This window comes from Aquarana catesbeiana, linkage group LG09 (genome assembly GCF_042186555.1).
Source record: "Aquarana catesbeiana isolate 2022-GZ linkage group LG09, ASM4218655v1, whole genome shotgun sequence".
In the NCBI taxonomy this organism is placed as follows: domain Eukaryota; kingdom Metazoa; phylum Chordata; class Amphibia; order Anura; family Ranidae; genus Aquarana; species Aquarana catesbeiana.
In genome coordinates this window covers 236,206,609-236,223,739 of record NC_133332.1, presented here as the reverse complement: position 1 = coordinate 236,223,739, position 17,131 = coordinate 236,206,609, and the positions used below count along the sequence as shown (strand labels likewise).

General features: G+C 42.8%; 1 protein-coding gene across 3 annotated transcripts in view; it reads left to right on the top strand.

Moving 5' to 3' along the window:
- Nucleotides 1–17,131, top strand: part of PNPLA7 (patatin like domain 7, lysophospholipase) — a 478,577-nt gene that overhangs the window by 41,462 nt on the left and 419,984 nt on the right. For all 3 annotated transcript variants that reach the window (XM_073599988.1, XM_073599989.1, XM_073599987.1), the window contains 3 exons: nucleotides 4,754–4,788; nucleotides 5,380–5,454; nucleotides 9,044–9,131. In XM_073599988.1, the coding sequence (XP_073456089.1) occupies nucleotides 4,754–4,788; nucleotides 5,380–5,454; nucleotides 9,044–9,131 (198 nt within the window). The remainder of the gene's footprint in view (nucleotides 1–4,753; nucleotides 4,789–5,379; nucleotides 5,455–9,043; nucleotides 9,132–17,131) is intronic.

Sequence of the window (17,131 nt, the reverse complement as noted above, 5' to 3'; positions counted from 1 at the left end):
ATCTCCCAGGAGCACTAGTGAGCACAGGCGCCAAGGGAAATGACCTTAAGCGGAGGGGAAGTGGGAGAATACAAGGGACCCCATAGCAACAGCGCTGAAGGAGGGGGTAAAAAAAAAATGTCTTTTTTTCCAAATGCTGATGATGGGTAATAATACTGTTGATTTCTTTAAAGTACATTTTTGGGTGATACTCCTTTTTTAGCTTCATATACAGTCAAGTGAACCTGTTATTGTAGTTGTGAGTTCTTTGGTACAATCATAAACCAGCATTTACCCTCTTGACAATGTCATACAAAGTGGGGTATCACAGGGAACATACATTTTAGAGTACTAACTTTGAATTAAATACTTTTGGATAATTATCACATTTGAAAGTGTGTTTTTGTGTTTTAATTTTTCTTCTATCAATGCAATATAATTCTGAAAATAATAAACCACATAAATACATTTCTCATGATTTTTTTCTTAATAATGGGTGGTTAACTGCCCATGAGCTGAAATATCTAACAGGAGAATTTGACAATACAGCCACTATGGCTGGGTGCTCACTTGTGCGATCAGACATTGCATGTGATTCGTACCACATTGCAGTACATGCGATGTCTGTGCGATGCACATTCATCCATACAAACTGTATAGATGAAATTGCATCGCATTCGCACCAAAATGGTGCAGGACCATTTTTTGATCCATACTGGAATTGGATCGCATGGGTGTTCACACCCATGCGATCCGATTCCTGCACCATCTGACAGTTTTCACTGCAATCTCAAAACCGTCTGGGGGGTGTCATTAACTTGACATTTACACCCCCAGTGGTTCGTAGATGTCGGTGTGAACCACGGTGTGATTCAGGAGCAATGTGGGAGCCAGCACTGAATCGCAGGGTTTCCCGCATTGCACAAGTGTGAATCGGGACTATAACTCCACTGAAAACAAGCCAACCTTTTCTGAAATGTGATCCCAAAAAGTGATTCTATATGAAAGCAAAAAAAGTATCCTCAATTAGGTAGACATGAATAGACACCATTAGTTCCTTGTTTTATTACTCTTGACTGTTTCTTTGTTCTGTAACTTAGTGTGTTTTTTTCTTTTTGCTACTGTGGCTTACATTTAGTATTATGTAATAAGCTGGCAAGTTCCTCTTTTTTTTCTTTTTTTTTTTTCTTTCTGTTAGCATGCTAAGGGTTTATGTTTTCATCTGTTTAGGAGGTCACCAAAACCTGGACTGCATGATTTCCACCCCTGCCCCAGCTGCATTTTACTTATAGCATTTATTGAAAGCTTCAAGCAGCGTCCTCCCAGTGTGCAAAAGCTCAGTAGAAAGAATCTCCACAGAAAATGTTCTAATCAGATGCTCCATATTTGAGTCTACAAATTAGAGCAGTGCATGTGCACACTGTGGGTCCACTGCCTGTAGATACCATTGTGTATAAAATGCAGGGAGAAATCAGTTGTGGAGGAATTTCCTTCTGTAATGTAAATGTTGAGTTTAGCAAAATATAGACTATAAGCGCTCTTAAAAATTTAACTACTTTTTTACCTTCTTATGTGGTGGTACCTAGACCATCTTCTCATTCACCCAAATTGTAGACCGTTAAAAATAAAAGAAGCATAAGTCTCAGGAAAAATAGAAAACAATAAATTTTTTGTTCAGACATAAGAACACAAAAAATCTCCAAGCAACGACTCCTTGTTTCCAGTATGGAGAGGACAAACTTTTATTTTTAGTAGAGCTGAAAGAAGGTTACTTCCAATCCCTGACTTCTATAAGTTATCAGAACATATAGAAGATCATACCAAGGCTTCTCCCGCCCAATGTATCACCATCAAGAAGGTGGTAACATTGATCATCTAAACAGGCCTTATATCCGTTCTGATTGCACATCGACTATGAGGATATTATGCTCCAAATTGTTTGGTTTCCCAACTGAATGGAACGTATTGGAACAGAAAAATTCCTTTGGTCTCATTTGGTTTCTTTTTTTTTTTTTTCTCACGAATTCCAATTTGAATTTGCATCGGTCGAATCAGGAGTGTGAATTCTGTGTGAAGAATAGCTGGTTGTTAAGGAGTGGGCAGGGAAATCAGCCACCTCCTCCTTGACAACGGATGACTCATCAGCTGTCAGCCGGTTTCTCCACTGACAGCTGAATGTAAAGAAACATGCCAGAAATGAAAAATAAATGTAACATTTAAAAAAAAAAAAGCTGTGTGGCGTTCCCCCCCCCCCCCCCCCGAAAAAAAAAAAATCCATACCAGACCCTTATCCGTGCATGCAGCCTGGCGGATCAGGAAGGGATGGCAAGCGAGCGCCCCTGCCCCCCCTCCCCCACCATACCAGGCCACATGCCCTTAAACGGGCACCTTGTCCCCATGTTGAAGGGGTCAAGGGCCTCTTTCCCACAACCCTAGCCGGTGTTGTGCGGGTCTGCGGGCTTATCGGAATCTGGAAGCCTCCTTTGACAAGGGAGCCCCCAGATCCTGGCCCTCCCATGTGAATGAGTATGGGGTACATAGTCTATGGACTTCAAGTCGCATGAAAGTCGGACCAAAGTAGTGCAGGAACTACTTTGAAGTCGCTGTGACTTGGAGTTGCACAGATCTGAACGGTTATCATAGGGAAACATGGGGTGAGACTTGTCATGCGACTTTGAGGTCCAAATTCGCATGACAAGTCGGGCAAGTGTTAATGGGGCCTTAAAGTGATTAATCTAAAATGGAAATAAATTGTCTGGGCAGACTTCCTAAGGCTGAAGAGGTTTGATCAGGTGCAGTGGTGTTTAAAGTGGTTGTAAAGGCTGAAGATTTTGTACCTTCATGCATTTTATGCATGAAGGTAAAAAAAAAACCTTCAGTGTGCTGTGCAGCTCCCCCCTCAGCTCCCCTAATACTAACTTCAGCCCAATCCAGCAATGTGCACAAGAACCAAGGCTCTCCTGGGTCTCTCCCTCTTGATTGGCTGAGATGCAGCAACAGGAACCATTGGCTCCAGCTGCTGTCAGTCGCAGACAACGGGAGCTGGGGGGAGCTGGGGGGGTGCTGAGCCGTGCTCTCTGTGTCTTATGGATGCTCAGGAGCGAGCATGCACGAGTGCCCCCACAGCAAGTGTTGTCAGGGGACCCGAGAAGAGGAGGAGTGGGGCAGCTTTGTGCAAAACCACTATACCGAGACTGAGCAGGTAAGTATGTAAGTATGACATGTTTGTTGTGGTGTGGGTTTTTTTTTTTTTTTTGGGAACATTTTTTCCTTTTTATAATCAATTTAATTTGGGAGGTCAGTCAGCTTCCAGTATCTTGTTGAGATCTTTCCCAAATGTATCTGTTTTCTACAAGGGAAAATGCTGTGCTACAGAGATCTATGGTGGGAGTTTAAGCTGGCATATTCTTTTCCCCTACTACCTACCCAGAATACAAAAGAAGATCTGGAGGAAGCAGGCATAGATGTTCATAACTGCTCCATGGTGCCCCTGTTAAAGCAGAGCTCCAGTCATTTTTGTGTTTATTAACCACTTGCTGACTGCATACTGTAACATGGATCTACGGCAGCAAGGCGGCTCGGCTGCGCCAGATCACGCACTAGATACATGATCTGACCCTGCTGGGTAGGGGGCACGCGCTTGTGCCGCCAGCGACCCAGCAGATGGCAATCAGCGGGTGCCGGCCAATGAATTACCACTGGCACCCGCCGATCGTCGTGAATTTACACAGGACAGGGCTCTGCCTATGTAAACAAAGGGGAGCCCTATCCTGTCAGCAGGTAATTTAATAGATTATCTTTCCCTGCAAAGCAGGGAATAAAATTGATTACTTCCCCTAGTAAAAGCATCCCCCACAGTACACCAAAATACAGGTTGGGCACACATTTAACCCTTTGATTGCCCTAGATGTTTAATCCCTTCCCAGTCAGTGTTATTAGTACAATGCATGTGTATATTTTTAGCACCGATCACTATATTATTGTCACTGGTTCCCAAAAAGTGTCAAATGTTTATGTCCGAATGTCTTCCGCAATATCGCAGTCCCTCTATAAGTCGCTGATTGCAGCCATTACTAGTAAAAAAAAAAAAAAATCCAGTATATATCCCATAGATTTTAGGCGCTATAACTTTTGCGCAAACCAATCAATATATGCTTAGTATTGTTTGCAGTGCAAAAAATTAAAAAAACACAGATGTGATCAAATACCACCAAAAGAAAGCTCTATTTGTGGGGAAAAAAGGACATAGATTTTGTTTGGGTACATTGTCGCAGGACCGCACAATTGACAGTTAAACTACATCGAATGAGGAGTGCTGAAAGCGGAATTTTCCCTTGGGTAGAGGTCCGCTTTAAGACGTTACTGCTTCCTGTCCTGGTGACACAGCAAGTATGGAGGGATTCTTACCAAAGGGGTAGGGACAAGTAATAAAAACCATATAATATATATATATGCACAAGCCTTTTCACTGCCAATTTGTCAGAATTTTTGGGTAAAAGGAAATCTTGCCAACAATAGAAATCTTTTTTATGGAATGCAGAAAGCAGCTTTTTAAACCGGTAATAATGTAATTGTCCCCCCACTTCCCTATCACACAGAAAAATGAGATTTTAAAATCCAGCCAAAACTTGCAGACTATCATTCAGTAACTCTTGAAATGTTCCACTGTACCTCCTTTATAAAAGAGGCTTTGTACTTTTAGAGCAAACTACCTTTAATGCAAATGATAAAATAATTTGTATTTATTAACTCCTATTATCTTTGTTCTTCACAGATATGGGTGATGACAACAGCAGTAGCTGCCTGGAGGTAAGGCACTTAAATATGATGCTCATACAGTATATGAATGTACATAGAATCATCCAATTAGCAGTGCTTTGAGAAGTCACAGAATTGTGATCAGTTTTAATCCTGATTTTTACATTTAGGCCTCTAGGGAAAGGACATGTAGGACAGTGTAACTCACATGCTAATGCAATTGTGATGTCCTCTCATCCTAATCCTGTGACCTCCCACCCAAATAACGGCTGCTTCCAGCAGCTGTTGGCTGTTTGATATCAGACTCAGAAATACTGGTCAGTGTGCCAGGATAGTGGGCAGAAACAGGGCAGCTCTGCTGCAGAGTAGAATCCTTCTCCAGTACGGCCATTGCAATTAATAGCTGACTTTGGTAAAGGTGGAGGGAGTCGGTGGGACTGTTTGCACATATGGGGGACGTAGTTCTATACCAAGAGACAGGTGTTCCTGCTGGAGCAAGTCTTTCCCGGCTCCTCAATCTGTTTACAGAAGAGAATTTGGACATAAATTCACGTATATCAGAGGTTAATGCATGCTTTTAATCCTCACATGTGCATACTGTTTATGTGTATGTTTTGTAATTTGTGAGCTTTGTCTTTACAGCCTTCCGTTCTTGGGAGCATAGACCTTCACTCCAGACTGCTCCAGTTTGTAGAAGAAAGAATGCAAACCACCATGGTAAGGCCCTTGTTGATAATGCTACTACCCCAGAGACTGGTGACAACACCTCTTCCCTAAAGCCTGGTACACACTAAGTCTTTTTTTGTTCAACCCCTTGGGTTGAATGGAAATAAACTGACTGCTTCGGTTGGAGCCGCTGTACCGTCTGATGTTAGTACAGAGATCTCCACCGCTGAGCTGTTGTGCTCTGACAGGGGAACACCAGAACACTTGGGTCAGCACTCTCTACCATTGGCTGAGAGCACTGATCAGTAGCTGGTCAGCTGCTGTTTTCTTTAGCATGCTTATCTAACACAAGCCAGCCAGATGTCCGCCTTTTGTCAGATCGGCTGACATACACATGAGCCGAATGTCGGATGATTTTTAATTGGCCGATTATCTCCCGACATTCTTCCCACGTGTACGGGGCTTTACTTTGATGTTAAACTCAGCCACACACTCCATTCCCCAAAAATGACAACCACTGGCATCCTTACAGCTGCCATTTCTTGTTCCCAGACCTAGGCTTTCCGCCTGTTTTTTTGCTATATAATATAGAAAAGTATAAACCGAAGGCGCTGTAGTACTATACATACTGTACCTGTATAGGTGATTATGTTACTGCTTATGAACAAAAAGCTGATAGTAGGGAAATCACAACAGTGGGGGTGCAAGGGTTGCAATCATTTTTTGCTCCTCACCTGAGCAGAGCGACTTTTCGATGTTTTTATTTGAAAGTTTGTGAGTGTTTTTAGAAGCGCATTACAAGTGTTTTACAGCTTCAGGCATTTTTTTATTTAGCCAATAGAAAGCACTACAGGGTGGAGAGCTGCTGTTTAAAGCAGAAAACGTGTGGTAAAATGCTCATGTCGCACAAAAATTTCACCCATTGCCAATGAAGTCTATGGGGCCTAATTTGCCAAAAAGAAGCTCATGTACTTTTTTGAGCGACGGATGTTTTGCTTCGGGCGACAGAACATTCAGATGTGAACAGGGGCCATTGAAATTAATGGGGTTTGGCTTGTGGAGAGTTTTAGAGCTACAAGATTCAAGCAGAAATCCGCTCAGGTGTGAATGGAGCCTTAAACCCAGTAACTTAAAGTGGAAGTCCATACAAAAACTAAAATCCCTGCATCTATAAACACCACGGATCTAACACCAACCTCTCTTTCCCTCTAAAAAAACAAATAAGTATACATACCTTTTTGGAAGCCGATCTGACCCGCTTCGACCCGGCGGGCTCTGCAGAGGACAAGGCCGACAACGGCTGTGAAATGAATGGGAAGTAACGTCACCCATAGAGTTACTATGGGGATTCAGTTGTCATCCGTCTCCCCTGCACCCGCCTCTACAGTGAAGCCGCGGCTGACAGCTCAGCGTGGGATCCGGTCGGAGCGGGTCAGATCAGCTTCCAAAAACGTATGTATACTCCTTTTTTCTTTACAGGGATAGAGAGGTTAGTGATAGATGCAGGGAATTTAGTCTTTGCATAGACTTCCACTTGAAATATTGTATCAGCTTTACCATGTCAAACTTGCTTTAATTGTTTTTAAATCTGCTGTTTTAGTAGATGGATCTCTGATGATCCTGCCATAAAGGTTCTTGTCCAGGCACTTGCTGTTATGGAGTGGCAACACTCTTCCAGTTGTGCTCCTGTGTTGTTGTTCTGTCTCTTGAACAGCCTACAAGCAGCCGTGGCAACAGACACTGAACAGGCATGGGCCACCATTGTCTGGGAGCAAGTCCAGAGCCATAATATGTATCCAATGCTGGGGAGAGGACATGTAGATGGGGGGTGACTGAAAGAAGCTTTTAGAGGTCAACAACCCTAAAATATATGTAAAAAAAAAAAAAAAAATAATAATGAAAAAAAAAAACCACGATAATGCACTGTGTGTTGGCAACCTAAACACCATTCAGTTGGGCAAGCCATACACAGTTGGAATCTCGGCCGGTTCAACCAGGAACCAGTCAAGATGCGAACCCTGTATGGGCAGGCTGAATGTACCAAGTTAATCGCCCTCCCCGCCCCCCAACACAGGTAGAAGACCATGGTCTGGTAGGAGGATTTCCCGCATTAACACTGTGTTGATGGGGGAATCGAGCAGATTTCTTTCCTGCAACTCGTGGTTGCAGGAAAGAAATTTGCTCCGTGAATGGCCGCCCTTAGTGTTTAGAGTAACAGTGAATTACCTGCAACATAGAGTTAAAGGAGGGCATAGTCACCAAAGACGCTAAGACATAGGCAGCCTTGGGGGTTGATCTCTGTATGAACGGCAAAGTTAAAAATGACTTATAACTGCAGTTATCCTTTAATTCATGTTTTTGGGTGTAGGCCACTTTTATCATTCTTATTGCATAATTTCTGAACCTTAACCCTAAAGGCAGTCTGCCTACAGACTCAGCTTTGCATATTAGAGTGAAAAGAGGCCTTGACACGTCATGTCTGCTGTTCAGACAACAGCTGGCATGGTGCAGCCTGGGTGAAAGTGAAGTTGGTGCCCACACCAACTTCTCACGACAACCAGAGTTTTCTAACTTGCCCTGGAAAAAACATGCAGCAAGAAATTTGTTTGTTACAGATATCACCTTTACTGCCGTGTTCTGCATTTTTTACAAATGGAAACTGTTCTGCTTTGTCTCAGATGTAATAACAAAAAAAACTAATGAAGTCTGCATATCATGGATCAGTGACCTTATTCATTAATGGTAAAAGATCTCTGAGTGTCATGTATTCAGGTTTAGGCTCAAGCTTTATTCTGTAAAATTGGTTGTTTTATTTCTTTTCAATCAATTTAAACTTTTTTCTTTGCTTTGCAGGTGTCTTTCACAACATAGATGCCAATAGCAGTGGGCAGTGTGTATTTAAAGGGCCAGTTTACCAAAAAAGAAATATTTTTGTCTCTGGTGGCTTCTGGTCACCTGCTTGCTTCTTTAAAGCCAAACTCCAGGCAAATAACAAATGAGCCCTTGCAGTGTGGGGTGTGAGGGTTAATTGCTTGTTTATGCCTCGGGGAAAAATAAAAGGAGATTTACTTACCAGTTTTTCTGCTTCTCCCTACTGCTAGATCAGTACCCGTAGCTTCTGCACCCCCACCCTCCTCCGGTTTAGGGTCCTGATGTCATCAAGACCAGATCAGGGCTTTAGCCATAGCTGGGGGACAATCCACTGCTGGATTGTGGGAGCAGAGGATCATCTAAGTAAAATGGTTTCTCCTCTCCCCTGGCCAAAAAGTGCTATTAACCCTTGCAGTGTGGGTACACCCCCTCCTTGGCTTAGTGGCATGGCAGGTGCATTAACCTAGAAACGGAAGTGAAGAGATTTAATCGGAAAGGTACCATAGCTGTCAAGCATTTATCAAAAACTGTAAATCAGGTTTAGCTGGACTGACCCTATCTCATGATGGGAAAATAGCAGTGCTGTCAGTAAAAGCTTGTCAGATTACAGCTGCTGGTTTGTATTAGAGGTTTTCAAATGAAGACATGTATTTTTTTTTGCCTTTTACAGCAGTTTTAAAAAATAGCCCCCTAATGAGAAGAAAAAAAAAAAACGTTATGACCGAATACTATGATACCAAGTGACTCATCTCTATTCTCCCCATTACAGTGGACCGGAATCTTAATAGGAGCCGCTGTTGCCCTGTTCCTTATTGGGATTGTTGTGTTCATCATCTACAGGAGATATAGGCAGTCCAGTGAGTATTTGTTTTCCATCTTCCTGTATTTAATTAAAGGAAGCCATTCCAGAGATGACCTGGGAGTCTACTGTTGCTGCTTCTAATTTTTCAAATGCTGGTTACCTGGCTGTTATTCTAACTCTCTGTTTCTAAACTATGGGGGAGATGTACTAAAACGGTTGCACACCAAATCTGGTGCAGCTGTGTATGGTAGCCAATCAGCTTCTAATGTCAGCTTGTTTAACCCCTTCACGCCAACCATACACAAATATGCGGCCTTGGCTTGAAGGGATTGTACCAGGGGATGCCTGCAGCTACATGCATCATCCCCGGTACCGTTTTTTTTTTTTTTTTTCTCTTTATTGCCAGCGGTTGGCTTTCTTGGGATGATAACTGATGTGGCTAAAAGCCACTCGGCTGTTACCCTAAGCATCGGGAGGGGACGTATCCCCTCTCCCGGGCTCTCCTGTACCCCCAAGAGTCCCGAACGACCAGCCAACACGTCCACCAGCTGGCCAAAGACCCGAACGAAGCTGGAATCTGCTTCGATCGGTCTCGGATCTAGTAACCTGGAAGCGATGTCATGACATCACTTCCGGTTTACTCAGCTGCCAATGCCGATGATTTAAAAAAATCCCTAGTATTCCAAAACGCAGATTTTGGCATTTTTTAATACTTTTAAGTCCAGAGGAGGGGTTTGGGGTCGTAATAGATCCCTCCATAAAGAGTACCTGTCACTGCCTTTAATGTCACAAGGGATGTTTACATTCCTTGTGACAGCAATAAAAATGATCAGAATTTTTTTTTTTGGGAAGAGACCATATAAAAATAAAAAAATGAATAAAATAAATAAATTAAAGCGCCCCATCCCTCCGTGCACACACGCAGAAGCAAACGCATTTGTAATTCGCACCCTCAAATGTAAACGGTGTTCAAACCACACGTGGGATATCACCGCGATTGTTAGAGTGAGAGAAATAATTCTAGCACAAGACCTCCTCTGTAACTCTAAATCGGTAACCTGTAGACCTTTTTAAAGCGTCGCCTATGGAAATTTTTAAGTACCGTAGTTTGTCGCCATTCCACGAGTGTGCGCAATTTCAAAGCATGACATGTTAGGCATCTGTTTACTCAGCGTAACATCATCTTTCACATGCATACAAAAAAAATTGGGCTAAGTGTCTTTTTTCCCAAAAAATGCATTCGAAAGACAGCTGCACAAATCCGTGTGACATAAAATATTGTAATGATCGACATTTTTATTCTCTAGGGTATCTGCTAAAAAATATATATAATATAATATATATATATATATATATATATATATATATATATATATATATATATATATATATATATATATATATATATATATATATATTAATGTTGGTGGGTCACAGCTGGGTGCCCACACTTTTAATGACGGCGCTGCGGAGAGGAGCGAGGCTTCGGGCGGCTGCATCGCTGGATCGTGGGACAGGTGAGTTTCTGTTTATTAAATGTCAGCAGCTACACTTTTTGTACAGTGCCTTACAAAAACATTCACACCCCCCCTTTGGCTTTTTAGTTATTTTGTTACATTGCAGCCTTTAGTTCAATGTTTTTTTAATCTGAATTAAATGTGATGGATCAGAACACAAAAGTCTAAGTTTGTGAAGTAAAATTTGAAAAATATATACATAAAACTATTTTTCAGAAATAAAAAAGCTGATAATTGGCATGTGCGTATGTATTCACCCCCTTTGTTATGAAGCCCATAAAAAGCTCTGGGGCAACCAATTACCTTCAGAAGTCACATAATTAGTGAAATGATGTCCACTAGGGTGCAATCTAAGTGTCGCATGATTTGACATTACATTTACACACCTTTTTAAAAGGCCCCAGATGCTGCAACACCTAAGCAAGAGGCACCGCTAACCAAACACTGTCATGCAGAACAAGGAACTCTCCAAACAAGTAAGGGACAATGTTGTTGAGAAGTACAGGTCAGGGTTAGGTTATAAAAAACTATCCAAATCTTTGCTGATCCCTAGGAGCGCCATCAAATCTATCATAACCAAATGGAAAGAACATGGCACAACAGCAAACCTGCCAAGAGACAGCCGCACACCAAAACTCATGGACCGGGCAAGGAGGGCATTAATCAGAGAGGCAGCACAGAGACCTAAGGTAACCCTGGAAGAGCTGCAGAGTTCCACAGCAGAGACTGGAGTATCTGTACATAGGACGACGATAAGCCGTACGCTCCATAGAGTTGGGCTTTTTGGCAGAGTGGCCAGAAGAAAGCCATTACTTTCAGCAAAACACAAAATGGCACAGTTTGAATTTGCGAAAAGGCATGTGGGAGACTCCCAAAATGTATGGAGGAAGGTGCTCTGGTCTGATGAGACTAAAATTGAACTTTTTGGCCATCAAAGTAAACACTATGACTGGCGCAAACCCAACACATCACATTACCCAAAGAACACCATCCCCACAGTGAAACATGGTGGTGGCAGCATCATGCTGTGGGGATGTTTTTCAGCAGTCGGGACTAGGAAACTGGTCAGAGTTGAGGGAAAGATGGATGGTGCTAAATACAGGGATATTCTTGAGCAAAACCTGTACCACTCTGTGTGTGATTTGAGGCTAGGACGGAGGTTCACCTTCCAGCAGGACAATGACCCCAAACACACTGCTAAAGCAACACTTGAGTGGTTTAAGGGGAAACATGTAAATGTGTTGGTATTGCCTAGTGAAAGCCCAGACCTCAATCCAATAGAAAATCTGTGGTCAGACTTAAAGATGGCTTTTCAAAAGCGCAAACCATCCAACTTGAAGGAGCTAGAGCAGTTTTGCAAGGAGGAATGGGCAAAAATCCCAGTGGTAAGATGTGGCAAGCTCATAGAGACTTATCCAAAGCGACTTGGAGCTGCAATAGCCGCAAAAGGTGGCTCTACAAAGTATTGACTTTAGGGGGGTGAATAGTTATGTCCATTGACTTTTTCTGTTATTTTGTCCTATTTGTTTGCTTCACATTAAAAAAAAAATCTTCAAAGTTGTGGGCATGTTCTGTAAATTAAATGATGCAAATCCTCAAACAATCCATGTTAATTCCAGGTTGTGAGGCAACAAACACGAAAAATGCCAAGGGGGGGGGGGGGGGTGAATACTTTTGCAAGGCACTGTAGCTGCTGACTTTTAATAAACTGAAAAACAAGTGAAACTCCGCTTTAACCAAGCAGCTAGCATCTTTACAAAGAAGTCCACAATGACAGCCCCCTTGCTCCTCTCTAGATAGACAAATTCTTCCTTAAAGTGAACCTAATGGAAAAGCTGCAAGATGTTTTTAAATCGTGACTCTAGGCACAACAAATAATTAGATACGTATATATGAAGATAATGTTGTGTGCAGTTGTAAAGCCATGCCTTGTTTTTGTGCTAATGTTACATTCCGATCCCCTGCTGCCTCTGTTCTATGTGACTGATCTTGCTGTAATGCTGCGTACACACGAGCGGACTTTACAGCAGACTTTGCCCGGCGGACTTTGCCCGGCAGACTTTGCCCGGCGGACTTTTCGACGGACTTTACGACGGACTTTACGACGGACTTTCTGAATGAACGGACTTGCCTACACACAATCAACCAAAGTCTGTCGAATTCGTACGTGATGATGTACGACCGGACTAAAATAAGGAAGTTCATAGCCAGTAGCCAATAGCTGCCCTAGCGTGGCTTTTTGTCCGTCGAACTAGCGTACAGACGAGCGGACTTTTCGAGCGGACTCGAGTCCGTCGGATAGATTTGAAACATGTTTCAAATCTAAGTCCGTCCAACTTTTGAGAAAACAAAGTCCGCTGGAGCCCACACACAATCGAATTGTCTGACGAAATCCTGTCCGCCGGGCAAAGTCTGCCGTAAAGTCCGCTCGTGTGTACGCGGCATTTGGCTCAAAATTTCCAACAGACTGGGTGGCAAAAACCTGGCTCCGGCAATCCTTCATGGAAAGTATGTAATAAACAGGCATGGGCATTCCGGGAGTGCTTATATTTTTGTAATTGCCCCACTTTCTAGACTACAGTGCTTTTGCTAGAAATAGTGACCATTCATATAAGTTAAAATTTGCAATGCCATTCCTGGACCCTTGTGTCTCAAACAGCAACATAAAAGGAACATGGAGGAAAAATAATTAGATCCTATTTGGAGATGGAGCGGCTTGAAGTGCCATATATCCAGGCCATTAGTCTACGGCAAAATGGTTTTACCTATACAGTTAATATTAATATTCAGGTTCTAACATACTGAAAACTGTTATCTCTGCCTGACCTCTTTACTACAGTTGTGCTCATAAGTTTACATACCCTGGCAGAATTTATGATTTCTTGGCCATTTTTCAGAGCATATGAATGATAACACAAAAACTTTTCTTTCACTCATGGTTCGTGTTTGGCTGAAGCCATTTATTATCAATCAACTGTGTTTTTTACTCTTTTTAAATCATAATGGCAACAGAAACTACCCAAATGATCCCGATCAAAAGTTTACATACCCTGGTAATTTTGGCCTGATAACATGCACACAAGTTGACAAAAACGGGTTTGAATGGATATTAAAGGTAACCATCCTCACTTGTGTTCTGTTTGCTTGTAATTTGTGTGTGTGTATAAAAGGTCAATGCGTTTCTGGACTCCTGACAGACCCTTGCATCTTTCATCCAGTGCTGCACTGACGTTTCTGGATTCTGAGTCATGGGGAAAGCAAAAGAATTGTCAAAGGATCTGTGGGAAAAGGTAGTTGAACTGTAAAGCAGGAAAGGGATATAAAAAGATATCCAAGGAAATGAAGGAACTGAGAATGCCAATTAGCAGTGTTCAAACTCTAATCAAGTGGAAAATGAGGGGTTCTGTTGAAGCCAAACCACGGTTAGGTAGACCAACTGATATTTTAGCCACAACCGCCAGGAAAATTGTTCGGGATGCAAAGAAAAACCCACAAATAACTTAAGGTGAAATACAGGACTCTCTGAAAACATGTGGTGTGGCTGTTTCAAGATGCCTAATAAGGAGACACTTGAAGAAAGATGGGCTGCATGGTCGAGTCGCCAGAAGAAAGCCATTACTACGCAAATGCCACAAAGTATCCCACTTACAATACGCCAAACGGCAGAGACAAGCCTCAAACCTTCTGGCACAAAGTCATTTGGAGTGATGAGACCAAAATTGAGCTTTTTGGCCACAACCATAAACGCTACATTTGGAGAGGAGTCAACAAGGCCTACGTTGAAAGGTACGGCAGTGGATCGCTGATGTTTTTGAGATGTGTGAGCTACAAAGGCACAGGAAATTTGGTCAAAATTGTTGGCAAGATGAATGCAGTATGTTATCAAAAAATACTGGAGGAACATTTGCAGTCATCAGCCAGGAAGCTGCGCATGGGATGTACTTGGACATTTCAACATGACAATGATCCAAAACACAGTAGAATAAAGTGAAGGTTCTGGAGAGGCCATCTCCGTCTCCTGACCTCAATATCATTGAGCCACTCTGGGGAGATTTCAAACGTGCAGTTTTTGCAAGACAGCTCAAGAATTTACAGGAACTGGAGGCTTTTTGCCAAGAGGAATGGGCAGCGTGACCATCTGAGAAGATAAAGAGCCTCATCCATAAATACCACAAAAGATTTCAAGCTGTTATTGATGTTAAAGGAGGCAATACACGGTATTAAGAACGGGGGTATGTAAACTTTTGATCAGGGTAATTTGGGTTGTTTTTGTTGCCATTATGATTTAAAAAGAGTAAACACAGTTGATTGGCTGAAGCCATTTGTTATCAAACAGTAACCCTGAGTGAAAGAAAAGTTTTTGTGTTATCATTCATAGTCTGAAAAATTGCCAAGACATCATAAATTCTGCCAGGGTATGTACACTTATGAGCACAACTGTATATAAGGATGACCGGCAGCACAGATTGCATACAACAAAACAGCAAGCATTTTCATTGCGTTATGGTCCTGAACAGACCAACCAGGCTACCATGCTGTGCAATGGACTAGTTAAAATGGCAGCACAATGCTGTATAGTGGTACACTCAGGTGTTGAGACTTTCCATCCCTAGAATTGCCCTATTTTGCCAATCACAGGAGGGAACTCAGATCTTTCAGTGTAAACTGGGTCTTCGTTCCTACTATCTGTAGTGGGAGGTGTGGGCAGGAAATCTGGTAAATGATTGGAAGGGACTGTGACCAACCACATCAGGTTCTTCTTTACCTCTGCCCCCACCCTGGAACGCACATAACTGATAGCAAAAGATTATTAATGCCTATTCAATGCAGTTTGTTTGTACTAGACCAAGGAATGTGGTCAGAATGCTTATATAAGCAAATGCAGCACAGAGCTGACTCTCGGCTTGTTGCCGCTGTGTCCATAAATCTGTAGACCATGTAACACTGAGCTCTTGTGCAAAGAGAAGGATAAACAGAAGTGATTGTACTGTTTCCTGGAAGAGAACATATAGGTGATACCTCCCTGCTACCAGAAGCTGTAAATTATTAGTACATTGTATGACTGATAAGGCTTCTTAGTTTCTGAGGAAGCTCAATAAAATCACGCAGTGATTTGCACAAGACATTTTAATCCTCTATCAGGTGCTTCAACTTTTAGTAGCTATTTAACAGCATAATAATGCACTAAATATGATTCATTACAATGCACAAAGTTCATGTCAGAAACCATGAATCAGACCGAGACAGAAGTACAGTTAATCACACTTGTTTAATAATAATAAAAAGGTAAACAGAGTAAGCGTAGTCAATACATAGCCAGAGTTCAGTAACCAGATTGGGTAGTCAGCCAATGCCAAAGTGACCAAAAGGCGAAGTGACCAAAGGCGAAGGCAGAGATAAAGCTGTCCAGCTCACTTCAAGTAGCCAGAACTGACAAGCAGATCATCAACAGCTGAGTCACTGTGGAGAGAAAGGAGCTGGCAATTAACTGGCAGCTGAGCGACCAGCTCAGAGAAGGAAGGCTGAGCCCAGCCCTGACAGTACCCCCTCCTCCACGACCCCTCCCCCTCAGAGGACCACTGGGCTTGAGGGGAAAACGTGTATGGAAATCACGGAGGAGGACAGGGGCATGTACGTCTGAAGATGAGACCCAAGAGCGTTCCTCCGGACCGTACCCCTTCCAATGCACAAGGTACTGTATGTGCCCACGGAACCTCCGGAATCAACAATGGATTATACTTCATACTCCTCATGGTTCTCAACCTGTATAGGGTGAGGACGTGGCACCGAGGTGGTAAAGCAGTTGCAGACCAAAGGTTTCAATAAGGAGACATGATACACATTAGTGATGTGCATACTAGGAGGAAGGTCTAACGCGTAAGCCACTGGGTTGATCCTGCAAAGGATACGGAAAGGCCCAATAAACCGAGGTGCGAACTTCAAAGAAGGAACATGAAATTGGAGGTTGCGAGACGACAGCCAGACTCTGTCCCCAACCTGGTAGGAAGGCGCAGGCAGGCGTCTGCGGTCAGCATGGAGTCTGTACCTATCATTAGCATGTCGCAAAGCCTTCTGGACTTGTGCCCAAGTGGAATGAAGGCCACGGAGATGCTCCTCTAATGCAAGAATACTCTGCAGAACAAACAAGGCAGGTAACACGGAAGGTTGGAATCCATAGTTCACCAAAAACGGGGACAAACGGGAAGCTGAATTCAAGGCACTATTGTGAGCAAACTCCGCCCATGGTAAGAGGTCTGACCAGTTGTTATGATCGTCAGAAATATAGCAACATAGGAATTGCTCCAAGGACTGATTGGCTCGTTGTGCGGCCCCATTAGACTGCAGGTGATACCCAAAGGAGAAAGCAAGCCGAATACCCAACTGTGTACAAAAGGCTAGCCAGAACCGGGACACAAACTGACTACCCCTGTCTGAGACAATCACCTTGGGTAGCCCATGTAAGCGTAAGATCTCCCGAGCAAAAATAGAAGCCAGTTCCTTAGAAGTAGGCAACTTCTTGAGTGGAATACAATGCAAC